The sequence below is a fragment of the Oncorhynchus nerka genome, linkage group LG5 (assembly GCF_034236695.1).
Source record: "Oncorhynchus nerka isolate Pitt River linkage group LG5, Oner_Uvic_2.0, whole genome shotgun sequence".
NCBI classification, from domain to species: Eukaryota; Metazoa; Chordata; class Actinopteri; order Salmoniformes; family Salmonidae; genus Oncorhynchus; species Oncorhynchus nerka.
This window is the reverse complement of record NC_088400.1, coordinates 8,306,619-8,332,422: the sequence shown is the minus strand read 5'-3', so window position 1 is coordinate 8,332,422 and position 25,804 is coordinate 8,306,619. Positions and strand designations below refer to the sequence as shown.

The 25,804-nt window shown below is 43.9% G+C and overlaps 1 protein-coding gene across 2 annotated transcripts in view; it reads left to right on the top strand.

Annotated features, from left to right (window-relative positions):
* The window catches only part of LOC115126171 (TSC22 domain family protein 3-like), a 75,825-nt gene extending 53,847 nt beyond the window's left edge, over window positions 1-21,978 (top strand). Inside the window, exons 1-3 of one of the 2 annotated variants that reach the window (XM_029655783.2) lie at window positions 17,852-18,367; window positions 19,062-19,113; window positions 20,216-21,978. In XM_029655783.2, coding sequence (XP_029511643.1) covers window positions 18,246-18,367; window positions 19,062-19,113; window positions 20,216-20,521 — 480 coding nt within the window. In that variant the 5' untranslated portion in view covers window positions 17,852-18,245 and the 3' untranslated portion in view covers window positions 20,522-21,978. Of the gene's footprint in view, window positions 1-17,851; window positions 18,368-19,061; window positions 19,114-20,215 lie in introns of those variants that run through there. The other variant, XM_065018306.1, reaches the window with a different exon arrangement.
* Window positions 21,979-25,804: the final 3,826 nt, after the last annotated feature.

The following is a 25,804-nucleotide window of genomic DNA, read 5'->3' as shown; positions in this document are numbered from 1 at the left end:
TATAGAGTAGACAGGGACCAGTAGACAGGGACCGTTGTTAGTGGAAGCGTTACTTCATTGCACATAGCTTTGCGTTTTGACAGGTCTGGATGGTCTCAGCACATTTTGTGCAACTCAAATCAAATCAAATGTATTTATATAGCCCTTTGTACATCAGCTGATATCTCAAAGTGCTGTCATTAAGTAACTGGATCGTACATAGAGACATGTCATTAACTGACTGGATCGTACAGAGAAACATGACATGAACTGACTGGATCGTACAGGGAAACATGACTGACTGGATCGTACAGAGAAACATGACATTAACTGACTGGATCGTACAGGGAAACATGACTGACTGGATCGTACAGAGAAACATGACATTAACTGACTGGATCGTACAGAGAAACATGTCATTAACTGACTGGATCGTACAGAGAAACATGACATTAACTGACTGGATCGTACAGAGAAACATGACATTAACTGACTGGATCGTACAGAGAAACATGACATTAACTGACTGGATCGTACAGAGAAACATGTCATTAACTGACTGGATCGTACAGGGAAACATGACATTAACTGACTGGATCGTACAGAGAAACATGTCATTAACGGACTGGATCGTACAGGGAAACATGACTGACTGGATCGTACAGAGAAACATGACTGACTGGATCGTACAGAGAAACATGACATTAACTGACTGGATCGTACAGAGGAACATGTCATTAACGGACTGGATCGTACAGAGAAACATGACATTAACTGACTGGATAGTACAGAGGAACATGACATTAACTGACTGGATCGTACAGAGAAACATGACATTAACTGACTGGATCGTACAGAGAAACATGACATTAACTGACTGGATCGTACAGAGAAACATGTCATTAACTGACTGGATCGTACAGGGAAACATGACATTAACTGACTGGATCGTACAGAGAAACATGTCATTAACTGACTGGATCGTACAGGGAAACATGACTGACTGGATCGTACAGAGAAACATGACATTAACTGACTGGATCGTACAGAGGAACATGTCATTAACTGACTGGATCGTACAGAGAAACATGACATTAACTGACTGGATAGTACAGAGGAACATGACATTAACTGACTGGATCGTACAGAGAAACATGACATTAACTGACTGGATAGTACAGAGGAACATGACATTAACTGACTGGATCGTACAGAGAAACATGTCATTAACTGACTGGATCGTACAGGGAAACATGACATTAACTGACTTATTTCTCTACTTCCTGGAGAACACGGTTCTCGTGACGATGTGAAAATCTGACAACATGGAGAGAGAGGAGGGGGCTCAAAATTACAAAGAGCCCTCAGAGAGCTGTGTGTGTGTGTGTGTGTGTGTGCGTGCGTGCGTGCGTGCGTGCGTGCGTGCGTGCGTGCGTGCGTCTGAGCATATACGCTTGTGCGTGGTAACAATGCGTCCCATTCTGCTGGTGTTGAAAATAATTAATGTATGTATGTAAATTCACATATCAACAAAAAAAAAGGCAGAGTATTTGTCATTGAACAACATCGAATGACAACAGGACACTGAACATGGCATACTGCATGTATTTCCATGTGAATGGTGAGGCTGTGGCAGGGCATCTTCTTAATATGGACTGGCTGGCTTGTTGAGGTTGTTGTGTAAGCAGGCATCAACCGGTGAGTGTCTCTTTGTGTAGAGTGACTTGGGTGTTGCTTTTAGTGTCTCTTTGTGTAGAGTGACTTGGGTGTTGCTAACAGTGTCTCTTTGTGTAGAGTGACTTGGGTGTTGCTAACAGTGTCTCTTTGTGAAGAGTGACTTGGGTATTGCTAACAGTGTCTCTTTGTGTAGAGTGACTTGGGTGTTGCTAACAGTGTCTCTTTGTGTAGAGTGACTTGGGTGTTGCTAACAGTGTCTCTTTGTGTAGAGTGACTTGGGTGTTGCTAACAGTGTCTCTTTGTGTAGAGTGACTTGGGTGTTGCTAACAGTGTCTCTTTGTGTAGAGTGACTTGGGTGTTGCTAACAGTGTCTCTTTGTGAAGAGTGACTTGGGTGTTGCTAACAGTGTCTCTTTGTGTAGAGTGACTTGGGTGTTGCTAACAGTGTCTCTTTGTGTAGAGTGACTTGGGTGTTGCTAACAGAGACGTTTCACCAACTGGAGAGTGACTCTTCGTGAAGAGTGACTTGGGTGTTGCTAACAGAGACGTTTCACCAACCGGAGAGTGTCTCTTTGTGTAGAGTGACTTGGGTGTTGCTAACAGTGTCTCTTTGTGAAGAGTGACTTGGGTGTTGCTAACAGTGTCTCTTTGTGTAGAGTGACTTGGGTGTTGCTAACAGTGTCTCTTTGTGTAGAGTGACTTGGGTGTTGCTAACAGTTTCTCTTTGTGAAGAGTGACTTGGGTGTTGCTAACAGTGTCTCTTTGTGTAGAGTGACTTGGGTGTTGCTGACAGTGTCTCTTTGTGTAGAGTGACTTGGGTGTTGCTAACAGTGTCTCTTTGTGTAGAGTGACTTGGGTGTTGCTAACAGTGTCTCTTTGTGTAGAGTGACTTGGGTGTTGCTAACAGTGTCTCTTTGTGTAGAGTGACTTGGGTGTTGCTAACAGTGTCTCTTTGTGTAGAGTGACTTGGGTGTTGCTAACAGTGTCTCTTTGTGAAGAGTGACTTGGGTGTTGCTAACAGTGTCTCTTTGTGTAGAGTGACTTGGGTGTTGCTAACAGTGTCTCTTTGTGTAGAGTGACTTGGGTGTTGCTAACAGTGTCTCTTTGTGTAGAGTGACTTGGGTGTTGCTAACAGTGTCTCTTTGTGTAGAGTGACTTGGGTGTTGCTAACAGTGTCTCTTTGTGAAGAGTGACTTGGGTGTTGCTAACAGTGTCTCTTTGTGTAGAGTGACTTGGGTGTTGCTAACAGTGTCTCTTTGTGAAGAGTGACTTGGGTGTTGCTAACAGTGTCTCTTTGTGAAGAGTGACTTGGGTGTTGCTAACAGAGACGTTTCACCAACCGGAGAGTGTCTCTTTGTGAAGAGTGACTTGGGTGTTGCTAACAGAGACGTTTCACCAACTGGAGAGTGACTCTTCGTGAAGAGTGACTTGGGTGTTGCTAACAGAGACGTTTCACCAACCGGAGAGTGTCTGTTTGTGAAGAGTGACTTGGGTGTTGCTAACAGTGTCTCTTTGTGTAGAGTGACTTGGGTGTTGCTAACAGTGTCTCTTTGTGTAGAGTGACTTGGGTGTTGCTAACAGTGTCTCTTTGTGTAGAGTGACTTGGGTGTTGCTAACAGTGTCTCTTTGTGAAGAGTGACTTGGGTGTTGCTAACAGAGTCTCTTTGTGTAGAGTGACTTGGGTGTTGCTAACAGTGTCTCTTTGTGAAGAGTGACTTGGGTGTTGCTAACAGTGTCTCTTTGTGAAGAGTGACTTGGGTGTTGCTAACAGTGTCTCTTTGTGTAGAGTGACTTGGGTGTTGCTAACAGTGTCTCTTTGTGTAGAGTGACTTGGGTGTTGCTAACAGTGTCTCTTTGTGTAGAGTGACTTGGGTGTTGCTAACAGTGTCTCTTTGTGTAGAGTGACTTGGGTGTTGCTAACAGTGTCTCTTTGTGTAGAGTGACTTGGGTGTTGCTAACAGTGTCTCTTTGTGTAGAGTGACTTTTGTGGTGTTGCTAACAGTGTCTCTTTGTGAAGAGTGACTTGGGTGTTGCTAACAGTGTCTCTTTGTGTAGAGTGACTTGGGTGTTGTTAACAGTGTCTCTTTGTGAAGAGTGACTTGGGTGTTGCTAACAGTGTCTCTTTGTGAAGAGTGACTTGGGTGTTGCTAACAGTGTCTCATTGTGAAGAGTGACTTGGGTGTTGCTAACAGTGTCTCTTTGTGAAGAGTGACTTGGGTGTTGCTAACAGTGTCTCATTGTGAAGAGTGACTTGGGTGTTGCTAACAGTGTCTCTTTGTGTAGAGTGACTTGGGTGTTGCTAACAGTGTCTCTTTGTGTAGAGTGACTTGGGTGTTGCTAACAGTGTCTCTTTGTGTAGAGTGACTTGGGTGTTGCTAACAGTGTCTCTTTGTGTAGAGTGACTTGGGTGTTGCTAACAGTGTCTCTTTGTGTAGAGTGACTTGGGTGTTGCTAACAGTGTCTCTTTGTGTAGAGTGACTTGGGTGTTGCTAACAGTGTCTCTTTGTGAAGAGTGACTTGGGTGTTGCTAACAGTGTCTCTTTGTGTAGAGTGACTTGGGTGTTGTTAACAGTGTCTCTTTGTGAAGAGTGACTTGGGTGTTGCTAACAGTGTCTCTTTGTGAAGAGTGACTTGGGTGTTGCTAACAGTGTCTCATTGTGAAGAGTGACTTGGGTGTTGCTAACAGTGTCTCTTTGTGAAGAGTGACTTGGGTGTTGCTAACAGTGTCTCATTGTGAAGAGTGACTTGGGTGTTGCTAACAGTGTCTCTTTGTGAAGAGTGACTTGGATGTTGCTAACAGAGTCTCTTTGTGAAGAGTGACTTGGGTGTTGCTAACAGAGTCTCTTTGTGAAGAGTGACTTGGGTGTTGCTAACAGTGTCTCATTGTGAAGAGTGACTTGGGTGTTGCTAACAGTGTCTCTTTGTGAAGAGTGACTTGGGTGTTGCTAACAGTGTCTCTTTGTGTAGAGTGACTTGGGTGTTGCTAACAGTGTCTCTTTGTGAAGAGTGACTTGGGTGTTGCTAACAGTGTCTCTTTGTGAAGAGTGACTTGGGTGTTGCTAACAGTGTCTCTTTGTGTAGAGTGACTTGGGTGTTGTTAACAGTGTCTCTTTGTGTAGAGTGACTTGGGTGTTGCTAACAGTGTCTCTTTGTGTAGAGTGACTTGGGTGTTGCTAACAGTGTATCTTTGTGTAGAGTGACTTGGGTGTTGCTAACAGTGTCTCTTTGTGTAGAGTGACTTGGGTGTTGCTAACAGTGTCTCTTTGTGTAGAGTGACTTGGGTGTTGCTAACAGAGACGTTTCACCAACCGGAGAGTGTCTCTTTGTGTAGAGTGACTTGGGTGTTGCTAACAGAGACGTTTCACCAACCGGAGAGTGTCTCTTTGTGTAGAGTGACTTGGGTGTTGCTAACAGAGACGTTTCACCAACCGGAGAGTGTCTCTTTGTGAAGAGTGACTTGGGTGTTGCTAACAGTGTCTCTTTGTGAAGAGTGACTTGGGTGTTGCTAACAGTTTCTCTTTGTGTAGAGTGACTTGGGTGTTGCGAACAGTGTCTCTTTGTGAAGAGTGACTTGGTTGTTGTTTAACACAGATGTGCTAACAACCAGAGTGGTTCACTGTCTGGTCTGATGCCTGGTTGCTTGTGACACACATTCCTAACTCACTAAAGGTACAGACACAGGGTGTGTCCAAACCGGCACCCTATTCTACTAGGCCATTTGGGACAGATCAAGGGACAGATCAATGGTATTCCCCTGGAACTAGTCTATCTCATCTCCCTGGTAACTCCCTCTCTCTGTCGGAGGTCTGTCAATACAGCTGGGAACAGTCCTTGTCATTTTTCCTCCAAACTATGATTGTATTGCAAATGGCACCGTTATCTGCCCCTTTCGGACATGACAAGGACTGTTCCCAGCCGTATTGACAGACCACCAACAGAGAGAGGGATTTACCAGGGAGATGAGATTGACTAGTTCCAGGGGAATAGCATTGATCTGTCCTTGACTTCCCACCATGTCAGGAAACATATCTGTTTCATTAGTCTGTATTACAATGTGTTGGGACTGTGGGATCACAGTGTGTGATCATCATCATTCTGAATGATGTGTCAAATCTCTATCTAGCTACAGTTTATATCTGACATTATCTGACATATATCTAATAGTTTATACTGTATCTTACTTCCCAAAAAATTGAATATCAAAGACTTGAACTTGAAATATGACAACTGCTTCGGAGGCATAACACTGAGAGACAGTTTCAAGAGGTCTGCTATAATACTGAGAGACAGTTTCAAGAGGTCTGCTATTATACTGAGAGACAGTTTCAAGAGGTCTGCTATAACACTGAGAGACAGTTTCAAGAGGTCTGCTATAACACTGAGAGACAGTTTCAAGAGGTCTGCTATAACACTGAGAGACAGTTTCAAGAGGTCTGCTATAACACTGAGAGACAGTTTCAAGAGGTCTGCTATTACACTGAGAGACAGTTTCAAGAGGTCTGCTATAACACTGAGAGACAGTTTCAAGAGGTCTGCTATAACACTGAGAGACAGTTTCAAGAGGTCTGCTATAATACTGAGAGACAGTTTCAAGAGGTCTGCTCTGAGAGACAGTTTCATAACACTGAGAGACAGTTTCAAGAGGTCTGCTATAACACTGAGAGACAGTTTCAAGAGGTCTGCTATAACACTGAGAGACAGTTTCAAGAGGTCTGCTATAATACTGAGAGACAGTTTCAAGAGGTCTGCTATAATACTGAGAGACAGTTTCAAGAGGTCTGCTATAACACTGAGAGACAGTTTCAAGAGGTCTGCTATAACACTGAGAGACAGTTTCAAGAGGTCTGCTATTATACTGAGAGACAGTTTCAAGAGGTCTGCTATAACACTGAGAGACAGTTTAGAGATGTCATAACTGAGAGACAGTTTCAAGAGGTCTGCTATAACACTGAGAGACAGTTTCAAGAGGTCTGCTATAACACTGAGAGACAGTTTCAAGAGGTCTGCTATAACACTGAGAGACAGTTTCAAGAGTTTCAAGAGGTCTGCTATAACACTGAGAGACAGTTTCAAGAGGTCTGCTATAACACTGAGAGACAGTTTCAAGAGGTCTGCTATAACACTGAGAGACAGTTTCAAGAGGTCTGAGAGACAGTTTCAAGAGGTCTGCTATACTGAGAGACAGTTTCAAGAGGTCTGCTATAATACTGAGAGACAGTTTCAAGAGGTCTGCTATAACACTGAGAGACAGTTTCAAGAGGTCTGCTATAACACTGAGAGACAGTTTCAAGAGGTCTGCTATAACACTGAGAGACAGTTTCAAGAGGTCTGCTATAACACTGAGAGACAGTTTCAAGAGGTCTGCTATAACACTGAGAGACAGTTTCAAGAGGTCTGCTATAATACTGAGAGACAGTTTCAAGAGGTCTGCTATAACACTGAGAGACAGTTTCAAGAGGTCTGCTATAACACTGAGAGACCGTTTCAAGAGGTCTGCTATAATACTGAGAGACAGTTTCAAGAGGTCTGCTATAACACTGAGAGACAGTTTCAAGAGGTCTGCTATAATACTGAGAGACAGTTTCAAGAGGTCTGCTATAACACTGAGAGACAGTTTCAAGAGGTCTGCTATAATACTGAGAGACAGTTTCAAGAGGTCTGCTATAACACTGAGAGACAGTTTCAAGAGGTCTGCTATAACACTGAGAGACAGTTTCAAGAGGTCTGCTATAATACTGAGAGACAGTTTCAAGAGGTCTGCTATAATATTGAGAGACAGTTTCAAGAGGTCTGCTGTAACACTGAGAGACAGTTTCAAGAGGTCTGCTATAACACTGAGAGACAGTTTCAAGAGGTATGTCACTTTTGTGCCTCTGGTAGTTAGCCAGACCTTCTAAAACCTAACCTTTCCTATAGCTATCAATCAGGCACCTGGTCACACCACCTCCCACAGTAACACATGAATTACCAGGGGGTGGAAGGAAAGCCCTGTTGACCTCCCACAGTAACACATTAATTACCAGGGGTGTGGAAGGAAAGCCCTGTTGACCTGCCACAGTAACACATGAATTACCAGGGGTGTGGAAGGAAAGCCCTGTTGACCTGCCACAGTAACACATGAATTACCAGGGGTGTGGAAGGAAAGCCCTGTTGACCTGCCACAGTAACACATGAATTACCAGGGGTGTGGAAGGAAAGACCTGTTGACCTGCCACAGTAACACATGAATTACCAGGGGTGTGGAAGGAAAGCCCTGTTGACCTGCCACAGTAACACATGAATTACCAGGGGTGTGGAAGGAAAGCCCTGTTGACCTGCCACAGTAACACATGAATTACCAGGGGTGTGGAAGGAAAGCCCTGTTGACCTGCCACAGCTCAGTTGATGGTTTCTACAGATACTCTATGGACCAACAAGACTGACACAAAGTATCGTCTTCAACCTTGTGTCATGTAAAGCCCTTGTTTTTGACACGATGTCCTGCTTCAGCTTGTTTTAAATGTGAATAACAACTGTAACAGGTACGAACAGTCCTTCCACAGTACAATAAATCTCTCTACATTTGTCTTAGCATTTTGCCCAGGTACGAAAGAGTGCCAAAGGAAACCGAGCACGCCCCATTTCTGTCAAACTGGATTGACTCACTCCTTGAGACAACCTTGACATTTCCCAGGGAATTACCATTGATCTGTCCCTGTATGCACACCATGTCAGGAAATATCCGTGTGGATATGTGTGTCATTAGTCTGCATTACAATATGTCATGTGGGATCACAGTGTGTGATCAACATCATTCAGAATGACGAGTCAAATGTCAATCTAGCTACAGTTTATATCTGACATTATCTGACATTATCTGACATATATCTAATAGTTTATACTGTGTCTTACATAATACTGAGAGACAGTTTCAAGAGGTCTGCTATAACACTGAGAGACAGTTTCAAGAGGTCTGCTATAACACTGAGAGACAGTTTCAAGAGGTCTGCTATAACACTGAGAGACAGTTTAGAGATGTCTGCTATAACACTGAGAGACAGTTTCAAGAGGTCTGCTATAATACTGAGAGACAGTTTAGAGATGTCTGCTATAACACTGAGAGACAGTTTCAAGAGGTCTGCTATAACACTGAGAGACAGTTTCAAGAGGTCTGCTATAACACTGAGAGACAGTTTCAAGAGGTCTGCTATAATACTGAGAGACAGTTTAGAGATGTCTGCTATAACACTGAGAGACAGTTTCAAGAGGTCTGCTATAACACTGAGAGACAGTTTCAAGAGGTCTGCTATAATACTGAGACACAGTTTCAAGAGGTCTGCTATAATACTGAGAGACAGTTTCAAGAGGTCTGCTATAACACTGAGAGACAGTTTCAAGAGGTCTGCTATAACACTGAGAGACAGTTTCAAGAGGTCTGCTATAACACTGAGAGACAGTTTCAAGAGGTCTGCTATAATACTGAGAGACAGTTTCAAGAGGTCTGCTATAACACTGAGAGACAGTTTCAAGAGGTCTGCTATAATACTGAGAGACAGTTTCAAGAGGTCTGCTATAACACTGAGAGACAGTTTCAAGAGGTCTGCTATAACACTGAGAGACAGTTTCAAGAGGTCTGCTATAACACTGAGAGACAGTTTCAAGAGGTCTGCTATAACACTGAGAGACAGTTTCAAGAGGTCTGCTATAATACTGAGAGACAGTTTCAAGAGGTCTGCTATAACACTGAGAGACAGTTTCAAGAGGTCTGCTATAACACTGAGAGACAGTTTCAAGAGGTCTGCTATAACACTGAGAGACAGTTTCAAGAGGTCTGCTATAACACTGAGAGACAGTTTCAAGAGGTCTGCTATAACACTGAGAGACAGTTTCAAGAGGTCTGCTATAATACTGAGAGACAGTTTCAAGAGGTCTGTCATAATACTGAGAGACAGTTTCAAGAGGTCTGCTATAACACTGAGAGACAGTTTCAAGGGGTCTGTCATAATACTGAGAGACAGTTTCAAGAGGTCTGTCATTTTTGTGCCTCAGGTTTTAGAAGGTCTGGCTAACTACCAAACCTTTCCTATAGCTATCAATCAGGCACCTGGTCACACCACCTCCCACAGTAACACATGTATTACCAGGGGTGTGGAAGGAAAGCCCTGTTGACCTCCCACAGTAACACATTAACACATGTTGTGATACAGCATGGAATTGAACCGTGGTCTGTAAGGACGCCTCTAGCACTGTGATGCAGTGCCTTAGACCGCTGTGCCACTCGGTCAGACCCAACATACTGCAGTGCTTGGCTACATGTTCCATGTCACAGAACAATTAATGACTCGTGTTTCATTACAAACACAAACAGGGTTTCATTCAACAATAGAGATCGTCATGACGATTAGTTATGCTTCTCTGAGACAGTTAGAGAAGATTTACTCCAGTCTGTTGCACAACAGATTCCATCAGTACTCAAGACATTAAAACCGTTTTAGAAATGTTTCAGATTAAAGAATTTTCCCTCGTTGTAAATGAGGTTCACATTCAGTGCAAGGACAGCTGTTGTGTGACAATGGTTGATGATGGTATGGGCTAATACGGCCCTGGAACATCACACGATGAGTGCCACTGTGTGCTGCGTTGTGCGTAGGCTTTGGCCCACATCCAGAGGTATCCTCGTCAGTTTTCTCTTTGTGTTTTGAGAGAGATCGCTGACAAAAACAGAAACAATGGTGAATAACAGAACAGTGAAAGCATCCCTGTCTCTCCACTATCCTCTCATTCGTTTGTTGGTCATTGGGATGGGAGCCTGTCGGTCGCGTCCTCGCGTTGTCCCACTCCCTAGCCAGGGCAGAAGCAGACCACCTCTCCCATCCCCTGGGCCAGCCCAGCTAACCATCCAGCGACTAGCCGAGCCGCCTGCTGCCGTCCCAGCCCCACTGCAGACACAGAGGCGTCTGAGTAGCGTTGCGAGAGCCATGAACTACCACTACCAACCCCCCTACTCACCTAGTCTGTCCCAGAGGGGGTATCGGCGGTAAGTGGTGGTCGGAGCACGTTCGGCATGTGTTCAGAACCTTTTTTGGAGCGTGTGGATGGTTGAATGTTGTCATTACGTTGTCAAGAGAAAGGTGATTGGTTGGTTTGTTGAAGAGGTACAGGGACTGGCAGGAATAGTAGGGCAGGTTGACATTTGGTTGGTTTGTTGAGGAGGTACAGGGACTGGCAGGAATAGTAGGGCAGGTTGACATTTGGTTGGTTTGTTGAGGAGGTACAGGGACTGGCAGGAATAGTAGGGCAGGTTGACATTTGGTTGGTTTGTTGAGGAGGTACAGGGACTGGCAGGAATAGTAGGGCAGGTTGACATTTGGTTGGTTTGTTGAGGAGGTACAGGGACTGGCAGGAATAGTAGGGCAGGTTGACATTTGGTTGGTTTGTTGAGGAGGTACAGGGACTGGCAGGAATAGTAGGGCAGGTTGACATTTGGTTGGTTTGTTGAGGAGGTAGAGGGACTGGCAGGAATAGTAGGGCAGGTTGACATTTGGTTGGTTTGTTGAGGAGGTACAGGGACTGGCAGGAATAGTATGGCAGGTTGACATTTGGTTGGTTTGTTGAGGAGGTACAGGGACTGGCAGGAATAGTAGGGCAGGTTGACATTTGGTTGGTTTGTTGAGGAGGTACAGGGACTGGCAGGAATAGTAGGGCAGGTTGACATTTGGTTGGTTTGTTGAGGAGGTACAGGGACTGGCAGGAATAGTAGGGCAGGTTGACATTTGGTTGGTTTGTTGAGGAGGTACAGGGACTGGCAGGAATAGTAGGGCAGGTTGACATTTGGTTGGTTTGTTGAGGAGGTAGAGGGACTGGCAGGAATAGTAGGGCAGGTTGACATTTGGTTGGTTTGTTGAGGAGGTACAGGGACTGGCAGGAATAGTAGGGCAGGTTGACATTTGGTTGGTTTGTTGAGGAGGTACAGGGACTGGCAGGAATAGTAGGGCAGGTTGACATTTGGTTGGTTTGTTGAGGAGGTACAGGGACTGGCAGGAATAGTAGGGCAGGTTGACATTTGGTTGGTTTGTTGAGGAGGTACAGGGACTGGCAGGAATAGTAGGGCAGGTTGACATTTGGTTGGTTTGTAACAGGTTAATAAACACTGGGGAAGTCCTACTCCTCTATAACATTTAATCAAATTGGTCTGGAAGGCTGGATGTATAGCATACTAAAATACTTATGTCTGTATATAAAATACTGAACCATTCTGTTTGATTAGAAAGGGGAAAAACTGTCCTTATTATTCTTTCTTAGACCCTTGTTTTGTTGCCAGTAGGACAGTGGGTCCATTGTCTATGGGTGAAGACCACGCATTATGTTTACAGAGAAGAAGAGTCTGTCAGAGACATCTCCCCCCCTCCTTTTCTCTATGTGACAAACTGATGGCTTGTGATTTGGTTTTCATTGTATGTCTCACTCCCACTTGTCAGTTCATGCGTTTATGCTATTCTCTGCATCGTAGAGGCTTACCTTCAGGATGAGTAGTTGTGATTTCTCCCATGAATGCTAAGCACAGGATATTCCATATACTCCATGGTCTGTCTGATGATTTTTCCACGTAATGTGAAACTCATAATTCCTCTGTGCTACAGAGGGCCAAGGCGTTGGGACCCCATGCTGACCTCCAGAGGCGAATAGATATTCTAGGCTACGCCCTAAAAATAATAGTGCACTACTTTTGACCAAAGCCTTGGGCCTCTGGAGGTCACCATGGGGATCCAAAGCCCTGCTCTGGTCAAAAGTAGTGCATTATTTGGAAAGTACACATTGCCAAAGCCTTGGGCCTCTGGAGGTCACCATGGGGTCCCAAAGCCTTGGGCCTCTGGAGGTCACCATGGGGATCCAAAGCCTTGGGCCACTGGAGGTCACCATGGGGTCCCAAAGCCTTGGGCCTCTGGAGGTAAGCATGGGGATCCAAAGCCTTGGGCCACTGGAGGTCACCATGGGGTCCCAAAGCCTTGGGCCTCTGGAGGTCACCATTGGTATCCAAAGCCTTGGGCCTCTGGAGGTCACCATGGGGATCCAAAGCCTTGGGCCTCTGGATGTCACCATGGGGTCCCAAAGCCATGTGCCTCAGGAGTTCACCATGGGGATCCAGATGAGAGATACGGAGAGACTAAATTGTTAGAATGTGTTTTGCTTGGCTCTCCGACCAGGACATCTGATGGAAAGTCTGGCTCAACCCCTAACTGGCTGTATCATGACTCATAGATTCAGGGATGTGTACCAAATGGCACCCTTTTCCCTGTAAAGTGCTCTATTTATGAGCAGAGTCCTATGTGCCCTGGTCAAAAGTAGTGCATTATGGGGAAATATACTGCCCTTTGGGAGGCTCTGAATGAGTCATGGATCCTGCTGGTCCCTTTAGGCTGGAGCACACTTATCTCAATGGACGCTGGCTGACAGTTTCCCTTATAGCATATAAACGCTAGGAAGACTGAGGGTAATATGACTGAGGAGAATATAAACAGTAGGAAGACTCAGGGTAATATGACTGAGGAGAATATAAACAGTAGGAAGACTCAGGGTAATATGACAGGAGAATATAAACAGTAGGACTCAGGGTAATATGACTGAGGAGAATATAAACAGTAGGACTCAGGGTAATATGACTGAGGAGAATATAAACAGTAGGACTCAGGGTAATATGACAGGAGAATATAAACAGTAGGACTCAGGGTAATATGACTGAGGAGAATATAAACAGTAGGACTCAGGGTAATATGACTGAGGAGAATATAAACAGTAGGACTCAGGGTAATATGACTGAGGAGAATATAAACAGTAGGACTCAGGGTAATATGACTGAGGAGAATATAAACAGTAGGACTCAGGGTAATAGGACAGGAGAATATAAACAGTAGGACTCAGGGTAATATGACTGAGGAGAATATAAACAGTAGGACTCAGGGTAATATGACTGAGGAGAATATAAACAGTAGGACTCAGGGTAATATGACTGAGGAGAATATAAACAGTAGGACTCAGGGTAATATGACTGAGGAGAATATAAACAGTATGAAGACTCAGGGTAATATGACTGAGGAGAATATAAACAGTATGACTCAGGGTAATAGGACAGGAGAATATAAACAGTAGGACTCAGGGTAATATGACTGAGGAGAATATAAACAGTAGGACTCAGGGTAATATGACTGAGGAGAATATAAACAGTAGGACTCAGGGTAATAGGACAGGAGAATATAAACAGTAGGACTCAGGGTAATATGACTGAGGAGAATATAAACAGTAGGAAGACTCAGGGTAATATGACTGAGGAGAATATAAACAGTAGGACTCAGGGTAATATGACTGAGGAGAATATAAACAGTAGGAAGACTCAGGGTAATATGACTGAGGAGAATATAAACAGTAGGACTCATTGTTGGTCAAACACCAGTACTTTGTTTACATTCTCATGGTGTGAGGTATAAGAAATACACCCCCCCCCCCCTCTCTCTCTTTGTCCTTCTCGCTGTCCCTCTCTCTCTCTCCTTCTCCACCCCCCCGCTCTCTTTCTCTCTCTCCCTCTCACTATCCCTCTCTCTTTCCCCCTCTCCCTCTCTCTGTCCCTCTCTCTCCCTCCAGTATTTAGATTGGAAACAGTACAATACACCTGTTTAAAATACCAGTACTAAGCCATGACCCCTGTGACAAAGAACAATGAAATAGCCATATACATAACTATTCATGTATATTTCCCCCATTAAAATCTCTTACATATCTGTCTATGTTGGAGCTGTTGCCGTTACAATTCAATAAATCATTTGATTTCTGAACTGGAATGAAAGGATTGATCCCATCACACAGACGAGTAACAAAACACACACACACACAGGCTTTATGATAGTGAAACTCTAAGTAACAGTACAGATGAACAATGATCAGGCCTACTGTAGATCTTACTGTAGAAATGATCAGGCCTTCTGTACATCTTACTGTAGAAATGATCAGGCCTACTGTAGATCTTACTGTAGAAATTATTGTTGAAAGAAAGTCTAGGTTGGAGCTGTTGCTGTTTTTTGGGGGGCTAACATTAGCTATTAGCTGTGTACAAGGCCAGGGGATTGTTTGAAAGAGAAACTCACATATACTACTATGAGAGAGTACTCCCTTATTTCTGCTTATCGTTGCCTTCTATAAAATGACAACAATGCCTTGCTAGTTGACTTACTTTTCTACTGTCGAAGCACTGTTTCCTGAATCCCTGTTTCCTGAAGCCCTGTTTCCTGAAGCCCTGTTTCCTGAATCCCTGTTTCCTGAAGCTCTGTTTCCTGAATCCCTGTTTCCTGAAGCCCTGTTTCCTGAATCCCTGTTTCCTGAAGCTCTGTTTCCTGAATCCCTGTTTCCTGAAGCTCTGTTTCCTGAAGCTCTGTTTCCTGAATTCCTGTTTCCTGAAGCTCTGTTTCCTGAAGCTCTGTTTCCTGAAGCTCTGTTTCCTGAACCCCTGTTTCCCGAAGCCCTGTTTCCTGAACCCCTGTTTCCCGAAGCCCTGTTTCCTGAACCCCTGTTTCCCGAAGTCCTGTTTCCTGAATCCCTGTTTCCTGAAGCCCTGTTTCCTGAAAACCCTGTTTCCTGAATCCCTGTTTCCTGAAGCTCTGTTTCCTGAATCTCTGTTTCCTGAAGCATTCTGCCCTGTTCTGAAAGAATTCCCCGTGTACACTGTCATGCTGTGGATTTTTGGTCAGGACGTGTCGTTATATGAATTGGTTGGTTTTGATTGACTCATTACTAAGCACTTCTCCGCACAAAACACATTGTTGGAGCTCCTCGTTAATTCTCAAAGTTTGTATGAAAGACAGAGAATCTCATCGGTGTATTGGCTTTTCATGACGATTGAGCTCAGTCAGAACTTGTGGCGAGCGTGAGTCCATTTGGCGAGTGGGAATGACAAGTCAGTGGTTTACAGCGCAGCGTCTGCTGTGGAACGACAGCGCTGCAGCGTGAGTCCATTTGGCGAGTGGGAATGACAAGTCAGTGGTCTACAGCGTAGCGTCTGCTGTGGTGTGTCGCGGAGCGATCTTCAAGAAAACTCCAGAAAAAAAAGATCTGGTAAACCGCGAAGCACAAGGGCATCTCCCTCTCCCACTCACACAGCTGCCAAACTGAGCAGAGACCGCTGCTAAGCAGAGAACGCACTGAACAGAGACCGCAGTTGCACTTGGCCAAATAAATTCCTGAAAATAATGATACATTTATTCTGACACGTCGTGACTCACCATTAACAGGTCCCTCACTTTAAGAAAGGCTGCCCCAGTGTGTTTCCAACCAGAGACAATAGATGTACTACACTAGGGCTGCAACTGGCACTATGGGCCCCTGGTCAACACTAGGGCTGCAACTGGCACTATGGGCCCCTGGTCAACACTAGGGCTGCAACTGGCACTATGGGCCCCTGGTCAACAGTAGTGCACTACCCTATGCGTCCTGGTCAACAGTAGTGCACTACCCTATGGGCCCCTGGTCAACAGTAGTGCACTACCCTATGGGCCCCTGGTCAACAGTAGTGCACTACCCTATGGGCCCTGGTCAACAGTAGTGCACTACACTATGGGACCCTGGTCTAAAGTAGTGCACTACCCTATGGGCCCCTGGTCAACAGTAGTGCACTACCTTATGGGCCCCTGGTCAACAGTAGTGCACTACCCTATGGGCCCCTGGTCAACAGTAGTGCACTACCCTATGGGACCCTGGTCTAAAGTAGTGCACTACCCTATGGGGCCTGGTCAACAGTGGTGCACTACCCTATGGGTCTTGGTCAACAGTAGTGCACTACCCTATGGGCCCCTGGTCAAAAGTAGTGCACTAAATAGGGAATAGAGTGCCAGTTGGGACACAGTTAGCCGTTTCCACAGCCCTGTTGGGTACTAAGCCTGGTAGCTCCACAGCACAGCGTGAAATCACTAGTGACAGGTACCATTGATACTAATACATTCAACAAGGCTCTGTGAGATCTGGTTGGTGTCCAGACCAAACTGGAGTCTCACCTTGCTAAACTGGAGTCTCACCTTGCTAAACTGGAGTCTCACCTTGCTAAACTGGAGTCTCACCTTGCCAAACTGGAGTCTCACCTTGCCAAACTGGAGTCTCACCTTGCCAAACTGGAGTCTCACCTTGCTAAACTGGAGTCTCACCTTGCTAAACTGGAGTCTCACCTTGCTAAACTGGAGTCTCACCTTGCTAAACTGGAGTCTCACCTTGCTAAACTGGAGTCTCACCTTGCTAATTAGATCAGAGGGTTACAGATAAATGATGTCTTTCCTCACAAAATGGTTGACAGTACACTTTTTTTGTGTGTGTGTCTTATATGAACTGAAATTAGCAACACAAATGGGTGTTGGAGGTGTTAAAGTTATAACTGTGTTGCTATGCAGTGAAAGCCCATAGCAACAAGGCAGCTAGTATGGTGCATGCACTGGGTAGAGCTATGTATGACAGTATTGACCTCTATAAGATGTCCTTATGCTGAAACTCTTGCCTGATAGTGAGGATCTTTTAGGACAACAAAGCCACATTGCGTATTACAAATTAACTCTAATATATTTAATTCCATTGTTCAAAAATCCAAAAAACGCTCCCCAAGTAGGCTCGTTATTTGTCCTCCTAAAAATATAACACCCGTAAATATTATGAACAATTTCAACTCTCGGCCACCAAGGGGAAGCAGAGTTCTAGAGGAAACGATGGAAAATAACCAGAGCCTTGCAATGGTTGGAAAAGTACCCTTATGGATAAGGAGTTCCCCAAAACTTCCTTTTGTACATGCCGCACTATGTCTTCTACTATTACACCTGCAAAATCAAAACTCAAAACAACAAACATTATGTCAACATCCTGTTATAAACCAATAATACACACGTTAGTAGTGCATTCAATATATCCAGATTCTAGTTTGCCTCTATTGGCTTTGTTTCATAATATCTCCATACAGTTTGTTGCACATGGTCACTGACAAATTAACGATTGAATGGAAAAATTGCATTTAATAGGTATACGAGGCCTATAATACGTATTTTCAGCTGATGTAAAACAACAACGAAATAAACAAGCCAAATTATTCATAGTCTGTATATGACATGTTATACAACCAAAACCATTTACTCAAAAAAAAATACGCATAAAGAAACATTTTAAGAAACATTTATTTAGCCTATTTGCTTTAAGGTGTAAATGAATTCGGTCTGCGGGACAACTGAGTTCCTACTGTGTTTGAAGGAGTTCAAAAACGGGTCAGAAAAGGGGGCAGATGGGAACTCACTCCACGGCGGATTTGCATAATGTATTCTGGCGTCAGGTGACGTCAGGATTCAGTTAAACTATAAAGGCCCCCCGGTGGCAGAAATAGATTCACTCGCTGAAACTTAACGTGCCTCCTATCACCGACATCAACCTTAACGCACAGCTCAACTCACAACAAAAGCAACCGAATCGAGTCGTGCAGTCAGTCGAGTTGATTAAACTGAATACAGTAACCCCGGATTGGTATCTATCTAGGTAGATTTATCTACTCAACCAGTCGCAAACGTGGCGAGAAGCATTATACAAACGGGTCTACTGCTGAACATGAGTACGGAGATCTTCAAAACACCAATGGAGGTTGCTGTCTATCAGTTGCATAACTTCAGCATCTCCTTCTTCTCCTCGTTAGTAGGAGGAGATGTGGTGTCTGTTAAACTCGACAACAGGTAAATAAGATAACCGCACTGGATTTAGTGTGCTACTGATGCGTCATTTGTGCGTAATAGATTTCATTAAAATATTTAATCAAAATTGTTGTAATTCGAGATTGAGATAGTCATATGTATTTATTTGCAAGTAGACTAAACAAATCCCGTTTATGCCGGTATTCGTTATGATATCATTAGAAATACCGTAATGCTGTGCAGTCTGAGTAATGGCATTTGACTCCAGCCTGCGGCATGTATCCTCCGGGTGGGTAGATGGAGATGGAGTGGATTGAGTATATTCAAACAATCTAGATATTATGTCATCCTTTGCAACGCGCAACAATGTATCTAGTTAGCTAGGTTGCAAAATAAAAAATACGGAATTGTAGGTCAAGGGGTGGTGCAGACAGGTTATTTCATACACATGTCCAATGTAAAATAGGTTCAGAGTCGTAGCAAGGTTCATTCGTGGACAGAAATAGCCTAATCACAAAGTAAACAAACATTTGTGATGATGGCATTACATGGCAATTGCGTAAAAAAAAAAAAAAAAAAAGACTAAATTGTATCTTGGTGCCATAAAGGCAGTCTGGCGTCAGCATGAGAGCATACAGTCTGCTGGGACTTACTAGGCCGCCCGTTTGTTCGTTATGATCTAAATGCATTGATTTGATATGTTGACTTATGGCATCTCTTCTTCTCTCCTCCACAGTGCCTCAGGTGCTAGCGTTGTTGCCATTGACAACAAGATAGAACAGGCCATGGTATGTATCACAAGCACCATTATACACTTTATCATTCATATCATCATCATCATGATAAATCAATAAAAGTAGACTGGGCTATTCTATATCCCACCACGTTCATGCACTATGCCCGTAGTAATCATTTACAGTACGTTGGTAAGCATAGTAGACTAATCTTTAGTCAACTACGTAAGTATATTATCATGGCCAGGTCGCAGTTGTAAAAGAGAACTTGTTCTCAACTGGCCAACCTGGTTAAATAAAGGTGAAATTAATCAAATAGTACAGTAGAAGCTTCAGGTTTTAATGTCCCAGGCACAAATAGAGTGAAATGCCTTTCTTGCAAACTCAAAACCCAACAATTCAATAATCAATAACAATGTATTACTAGAACCAAAAAAACAAACACAAGAAATACACTAAGTAAGTAAGTATACTAAAAACACATGAAATACACTAAGTAAGTAAGTATACTAAAAACACATGAAATACACTAAGTAAGTAAGTATACTAAAAACACATGAAATACACTAAGTAAGTAAGTATACTAAAAACACATGTAATACACTAAGTAAGTAAGTATACTAAAAACACATGAAATACACTAAGTAAGTAAGTATACTAAAAACACATGAAATACACTAAGTAAGTAAGTATACTAAAAACACATGAAATACACTAAGTAAGTAAGTATACTAAAAACACATGAAATACACTAAGTAAGTAAGTATACTAAAAAGTCAGTTGAAATACCATATTTACAATATGCAGGGATACTAGAGAGAAGGAACTATACGTGCCTGCAGCATTGGGTGGCATGTGATGTGGCATGTGACTATGTTCTTTCTGCTGCGTTCTGAGTCAGACAGGTACAGCAGTCGGACTATTAAATATTTAGTTTACTGATAAACTTTAGACCTTAATACAGGCCATATGGGTACAAATCTCTGTATTCATATGGCCTGTTACCCACAAGTGTTTGTAAGCTACAGTAGGTTAAAGATTATGCTTTAAATCAGCCTAAATGGATACATTTAGTTTGTATGAGTTGTACAGAACTCTCTCTCTCTCTAAACACACGTCTCTAACAGTAGATCTCATTCCTTCTCTCCTATCTTAGGATCTGGTGAAGAACCACCTGATGTATGCAGTCAGGGAGGAAGTGGAGATCCTCAAGGAGCAGATCCGAGAGCTGGCTGAGAAGAACAACCAGCTAGAACGCGAGAACAGCCTTCTGAAGAACCTGGCCAGTCCAGAACAGATGGAGAGCTTCCGCGAACGGGTTCCGTCCGACTCAGACGCTCTGGTCCCCCTGCGGCTGGACAACCAGTACCAGCAGCAGGCTCAGCAGTACCAGCAACAGGCCCAGATTGGACTCCATAACCCTGACCAGTCCTGCCACATCAGCGCTGGCTCTGCTGTGTAGGTGGTTCTGCCTTGGACAGTTGTAAACTAATCGTCGCTGCCAACTTCAGTGAAGCTGTAACAGACGATGAAACACAACGGAGCACGTGGAAAGGCGCTCTAACTAGCGGCTAGAGGCTGAAGCTATAAGCTAAGATGAGCCTTTCCTACGACATCTAGACTATTTCTCTTTAGACAAAAGCTCTAAACGAGAGGGCTCACATGTAGCCAGCCGGAGAACGCTTGCATTGGGACAGAGGGGAGGCTCCGGCCTTCTGGGGCCAGGAGGGCCAACCCCTTCAGCCATTCTCTACCACCCCTGCTACAGAGGGGAGGCTCCGGCCTTCTGGGGACAGGAGGGCCACCCCTTCAGCCATTCTCTACCACCCCTGCTACAGAGGGGGGAGAGGGCTAAAAGACAGGGTTGGCCCGGGGATCTGATCCTGGGGATGCCTCTCCACGCCAGGGTGGCCCGTCCTCCAGCTTACCTCTCCAGGTCCAGCCAAGGAAAAAGGAAATATTCTCCAAGACAGACAGAGAGACGGCCTTCCAGTCTCTGCTAGACCCCCCCCCCCCGCCTGTGTATTTCTTCTTCTGACAGTACAAGTTCTGAGGAGTCAGACAGTATCTCTACTATCTTGTGACTGTTTCCACCTGCCACCATCTACTGATATTCTCCGTCAATATTCCTTAAGAAGAAGCAACGTGTCTTCGGGGGGAAACCAAACCTGAGCTCCAGTACAGCGAGTAGAGGAGAAGGAGGATCTAGGAGATCCTCCTGGACTGTTGCTGGAGAAAGAGAGGCTTGTTGCTTCTCTATCTCAACCTCACTGCCGATAACTGATTGCCATAATCATGATTCAGATCATCATTACTTGTATTCTCTGCAGTTGGGTTGTGTTGCTTATGGGGGAAAAGCCTGCTATTTTACTTTTCTTCTGATTCTGAACAAAATGGAATACTTGTTAATAGGAGCGTTGTAACTGTTCAGTTAAATGATTTATTATGGGGATGGAAGTATCTACTACCCAGAATGCCTAGTTCTGTACATTTGACTAACATGTTCAGAGTAGTGGGCTGGAGATGAATTTGAGCAGCTGATTTTTTTCTCTAAAGGCTGTGAATGCGATCCTGACCTAGCAGGCATGTTCTGCGTGTTCAGATACCAACCTCAACTTGAATCAATGGCATGACTCCTAGTGCCTATCTCCAGAAGAGGAATACCACAGTTCCACAATGGACTTTTGTGTTTTCTAACTACCAAATACTTTGTCTCATTACTACTCCAAACGAAACCAAGCAACCTGGACCATGTGTACATCGTTCACAGGGAGAACTCTTGTTAGCAGTAATGTTTTGTTTTTTTGATAAACGTTGGGTATTGTTGCTGTATTGTGTCCATGAAACAGGTATATATTTTTTAAAGGATGTAATGGATACAAAATGCACATTTGCAATAAACCCTTTGTTTACACTAAAGCTATGTTTCTCTTTCAGTTGTTCTTCCTTGAGGGCTTTGCAATCTACATGGAGAGTAACACGATTATATCCTTTTTAAGCAATAAGGCACGAGGGGATGTGGTATATGGCCAATATACCACGGCTAAGGGCTGTTCTTAGGCATGACGCAACGTGGAGTACCTGCATACAGCCCTTAGCCGTGGTATATTGGCCATGTATCACAAACCCCTCGTGCCTTATTGTGATTATAAACTGGTTATCAATGTAATTAGAGCAGTAAAAATACATGTTTTGTCATAGCTGTGGTATATGGTCTGATAAACCACGGCTGTCAGCCAATCAGCATTCAGGACTCAAACCACCCGGTTTATAATGAACTATTTAACATACAACAACTCGTGTTAGCCATGCGATTAAGAGCTTCAAGAAACCGCTGCTATTTGCTTTAAGTTCTTTAAGATCTTATCTAAGTAATTATGCGAACGTGAATAATTTACACATAGGCTTACATCTTAAAGCTGTTAAAATGCCTCTTCCCCCCCCCCCCCAGATAACATTTGACATCTAATTAATGATAATTTTAACAGAGGAACTAAATGCATCTTACAGGTGTAGGTCAAATGAAAATCAACAATATTTTCTTAAATATTAACTTTTCAAACAACTACGTATGTTAAATGTAACCTCAGCCTTAACATAAGACTAGGGACCTGATGTAACCTCAGCCTCAACATAAGACTAGGGACCTGATGTAGCCTCAGCCTTAACATAAGACTAGGGACCTGATGTAGCCTCAGCCTTAACATAAGACTAGGGACCTGATGTAACCTCAGCCTCAACATAAGACTAGGGACCTGATGTAGCCTCAGCCTTAACATAAGACTAGGGACCTGATGTAGCCTCAGCCTTAACATAAGACTAGGGACCTGATGTAGCCTCAGCCTCAACATAAGACTAGGGACCTGATGTAGCCTCAGCCTTAACATAAGACTAGGGACCTGATGTAGCCTCAGCCTTAACATAAGACTAGGGACCTGATGTAGCCTCAGCCTCAACATAAGACTAGGGACCTGATGTAGCCTCAGCCTCAACATAAGACTAGGGACCTGATGTAGCCTCAGCCTCAACATAAGACTAGGGACCTGATGTGACCTCAGCCTCAACATAAGACTAGGGACCTGATGTGACCTCAACATAAGACTAGGGACCTGATGTAACCTCAACATAAGACTAGGGACCTGATGTGACCTCAACATAAGACTAGGGACCTGATGTAACCTCAGCCTCAACATAAGACTAGGGACCTGATGTAACCTCAACATAAGACTAGGGACCTGATGTAACCTCAACATAAGACTAGGGACCTGATGTAACCTCAACATAAGACTAGGGACCTGATGTAACCTCAGCCTCAACATAAGACTAGGGACCTGATGTGACCTCAGCCTCAACATAAGACTAGGGACCTGATGTGACCTCAACATAAGACTAGGGACCTGATGTAACCTCAACATAAGACTAGGGACCTGATGTGACCTCAACATAAGACTAGGGACCTGATGTAACCTCAGCCTCAACATAAGACTAGGGACCTGATGTGACCTCAACATAAGACTAGGGACCTGATGTAACCTCAACATAAGACTAGGGACCTGATGTAACCTCAACATAACACTAGGGACCTGATGTAACCTCAACATAAGACTAGGGACCTGATGTAACCTCAGCCTCACCATAAGACTAGGGACCTGATGTGACCTCAACATAAGACTAGGGACCTGATGTAACCTCAACATAAGACTAGGGACCTGATGTAACCTCAACATAAGACTAGGGACCTGATGTAACCTCAACATAAGACTAGGGACCTGATGTAACCTCAACATAACACTAGGGACCTGATGTAACCTCAACATAAGACTAGGGACCTGATGTAACCTCAACATAAGACTAGGGACCTGATGTAACCTCAACATAAGACTAGGGACCTGATGTAACCTCAACATAAGACTAGGGACCTGATGTAACCTGTCTTCTCCAGATTTATGGTCATAAAACTGGTCTAGACTGGTTCAACCAATTAAATTGTCCCATTGATCATTTTGTTTGCACAAAAACTTGGTGAGTGTTAACCTGTCATTGAGTCCATCGGTAAGGAACACTCTGCAGAACTACTGAGGTGAATCAATGTCCAGTACTTAGTGAATCTGAGGATTTGTTGGGCCTAGTCTCCGGAGGACTGAAACACCAAAAGTGTCACAAGAACTGACAAGACCTGTATCAGGGTTTAGGAGATCACCTTTACATGGTGTTGGGCTGATTGCTTGTTTTTACAGAGTTGTAGTTCCAACTGACTTCATTTTCAATTTCACAAGCTGGTACTTGGGTCCTGTCCTTGACTGACCATCAGATCAAGTATGACTGGTATGGTACAGGATTAGTTTCTCTTAGCTCAATTACAGGCCCGGAAAAAGTCCTGGAATGATTCATGATCTGAATGACAGTTCATTCTGCTTGGCAAATATTTAAAAATGAAATCAAATTTTTACTGTTGCATGCTTCGTTAGAACAACAGTGAAACAAACATTTGTGAAAGGTTTACTTGCGGGACTTTCCCAACCAGGCAGAATCCTCCCCAACTATATGTACTGTACATGGGGAGTTATTGATCTTACGAAACACACCTCTTACGAAAGCAAAGAAACGTTTTACAGGGAATATGTGCCAGAGGGAGTCTGCTATGTTAACGAGTACAGACTATAAATCACAGTCCAGTTTCTCCCAACATTTCCAACAATACTGTTAAATAATCCGGACCAGAAAATGGCCTATGGGACGGAATGTCACTTTAATGTTCCTTTTGATTGGAGCTGCAGGATGATTTCCTGCCTGCATGGGAGCCTGTGATTGGTTGTTAGGAGTTACATTTAACATTTACATTTAAGTCATTTAGCAGACGCTCTTATCCAGAGCGACTTACAAATTGGAGTTCTGGGGTTATGCAACGAGAACCCATCTGTTTCAGTTGGAAATATGGTTGGATGTGTGTGGAGCGTGAGTCGGCCCAGCCTAAATGTGGTTAGGGGTTTTGCATGCAAAGAGATCATTTGTTCGCATGCCTTGGCATCTCTCTCTCTCTCTCATCACCTCTGCAGACATATCCAACATGTTTTGTCCGTCTCTGATAGCTTGTTTATTCTTAACGTCAACCCTTCGCCTGGTCTACCAGAGACCAGACAGTAGGACGGAATACTGATTGAAGTTGGCTATTAAGTAAACTTAATGCAACTTCACTCTCATAGGCCTAGTCTTTCCACAAAGAAATATAAACTCTCCTTCAGACGACTGTTGTTTTGTCCATTGAAAATATGAATATTACGAGACGTTTCATATCCCAAAAGAAAGAGTCGTACTTGTCAGCACAGATGAAGTTAAGACAGAGACGAGGTATTCCATGATAAACCTTCATTCGCATGGACTTGACTTATCTTGACGCGGAACTATATGGCGAGCTCTATAAACTGAGTGCAAATCCTAAGATTACTGAAGGGTTCCGTCCCAAATGGCGCCCTGTCCTCTATATAGGGCACAACTGTTGACCAGGACGCCACTGTAAATAGGGAATACGGGGGTCATTTGGGACACTGCCAAGAAAAGGGGGTTGGAACACAGAACAATGCATGGTACCATGTTGAGACTGGTCACAATCTGTCAAGTTAATCAGTATTTACTGCCATAGTAACACAGCTAACACTACCGCTGTGTGTTTTGGTGCCATAGTAACACAGCTAACACTACCGCTGTGTGTTTTGGTGCCATAGTAACACAGCTAACACTACCGCTG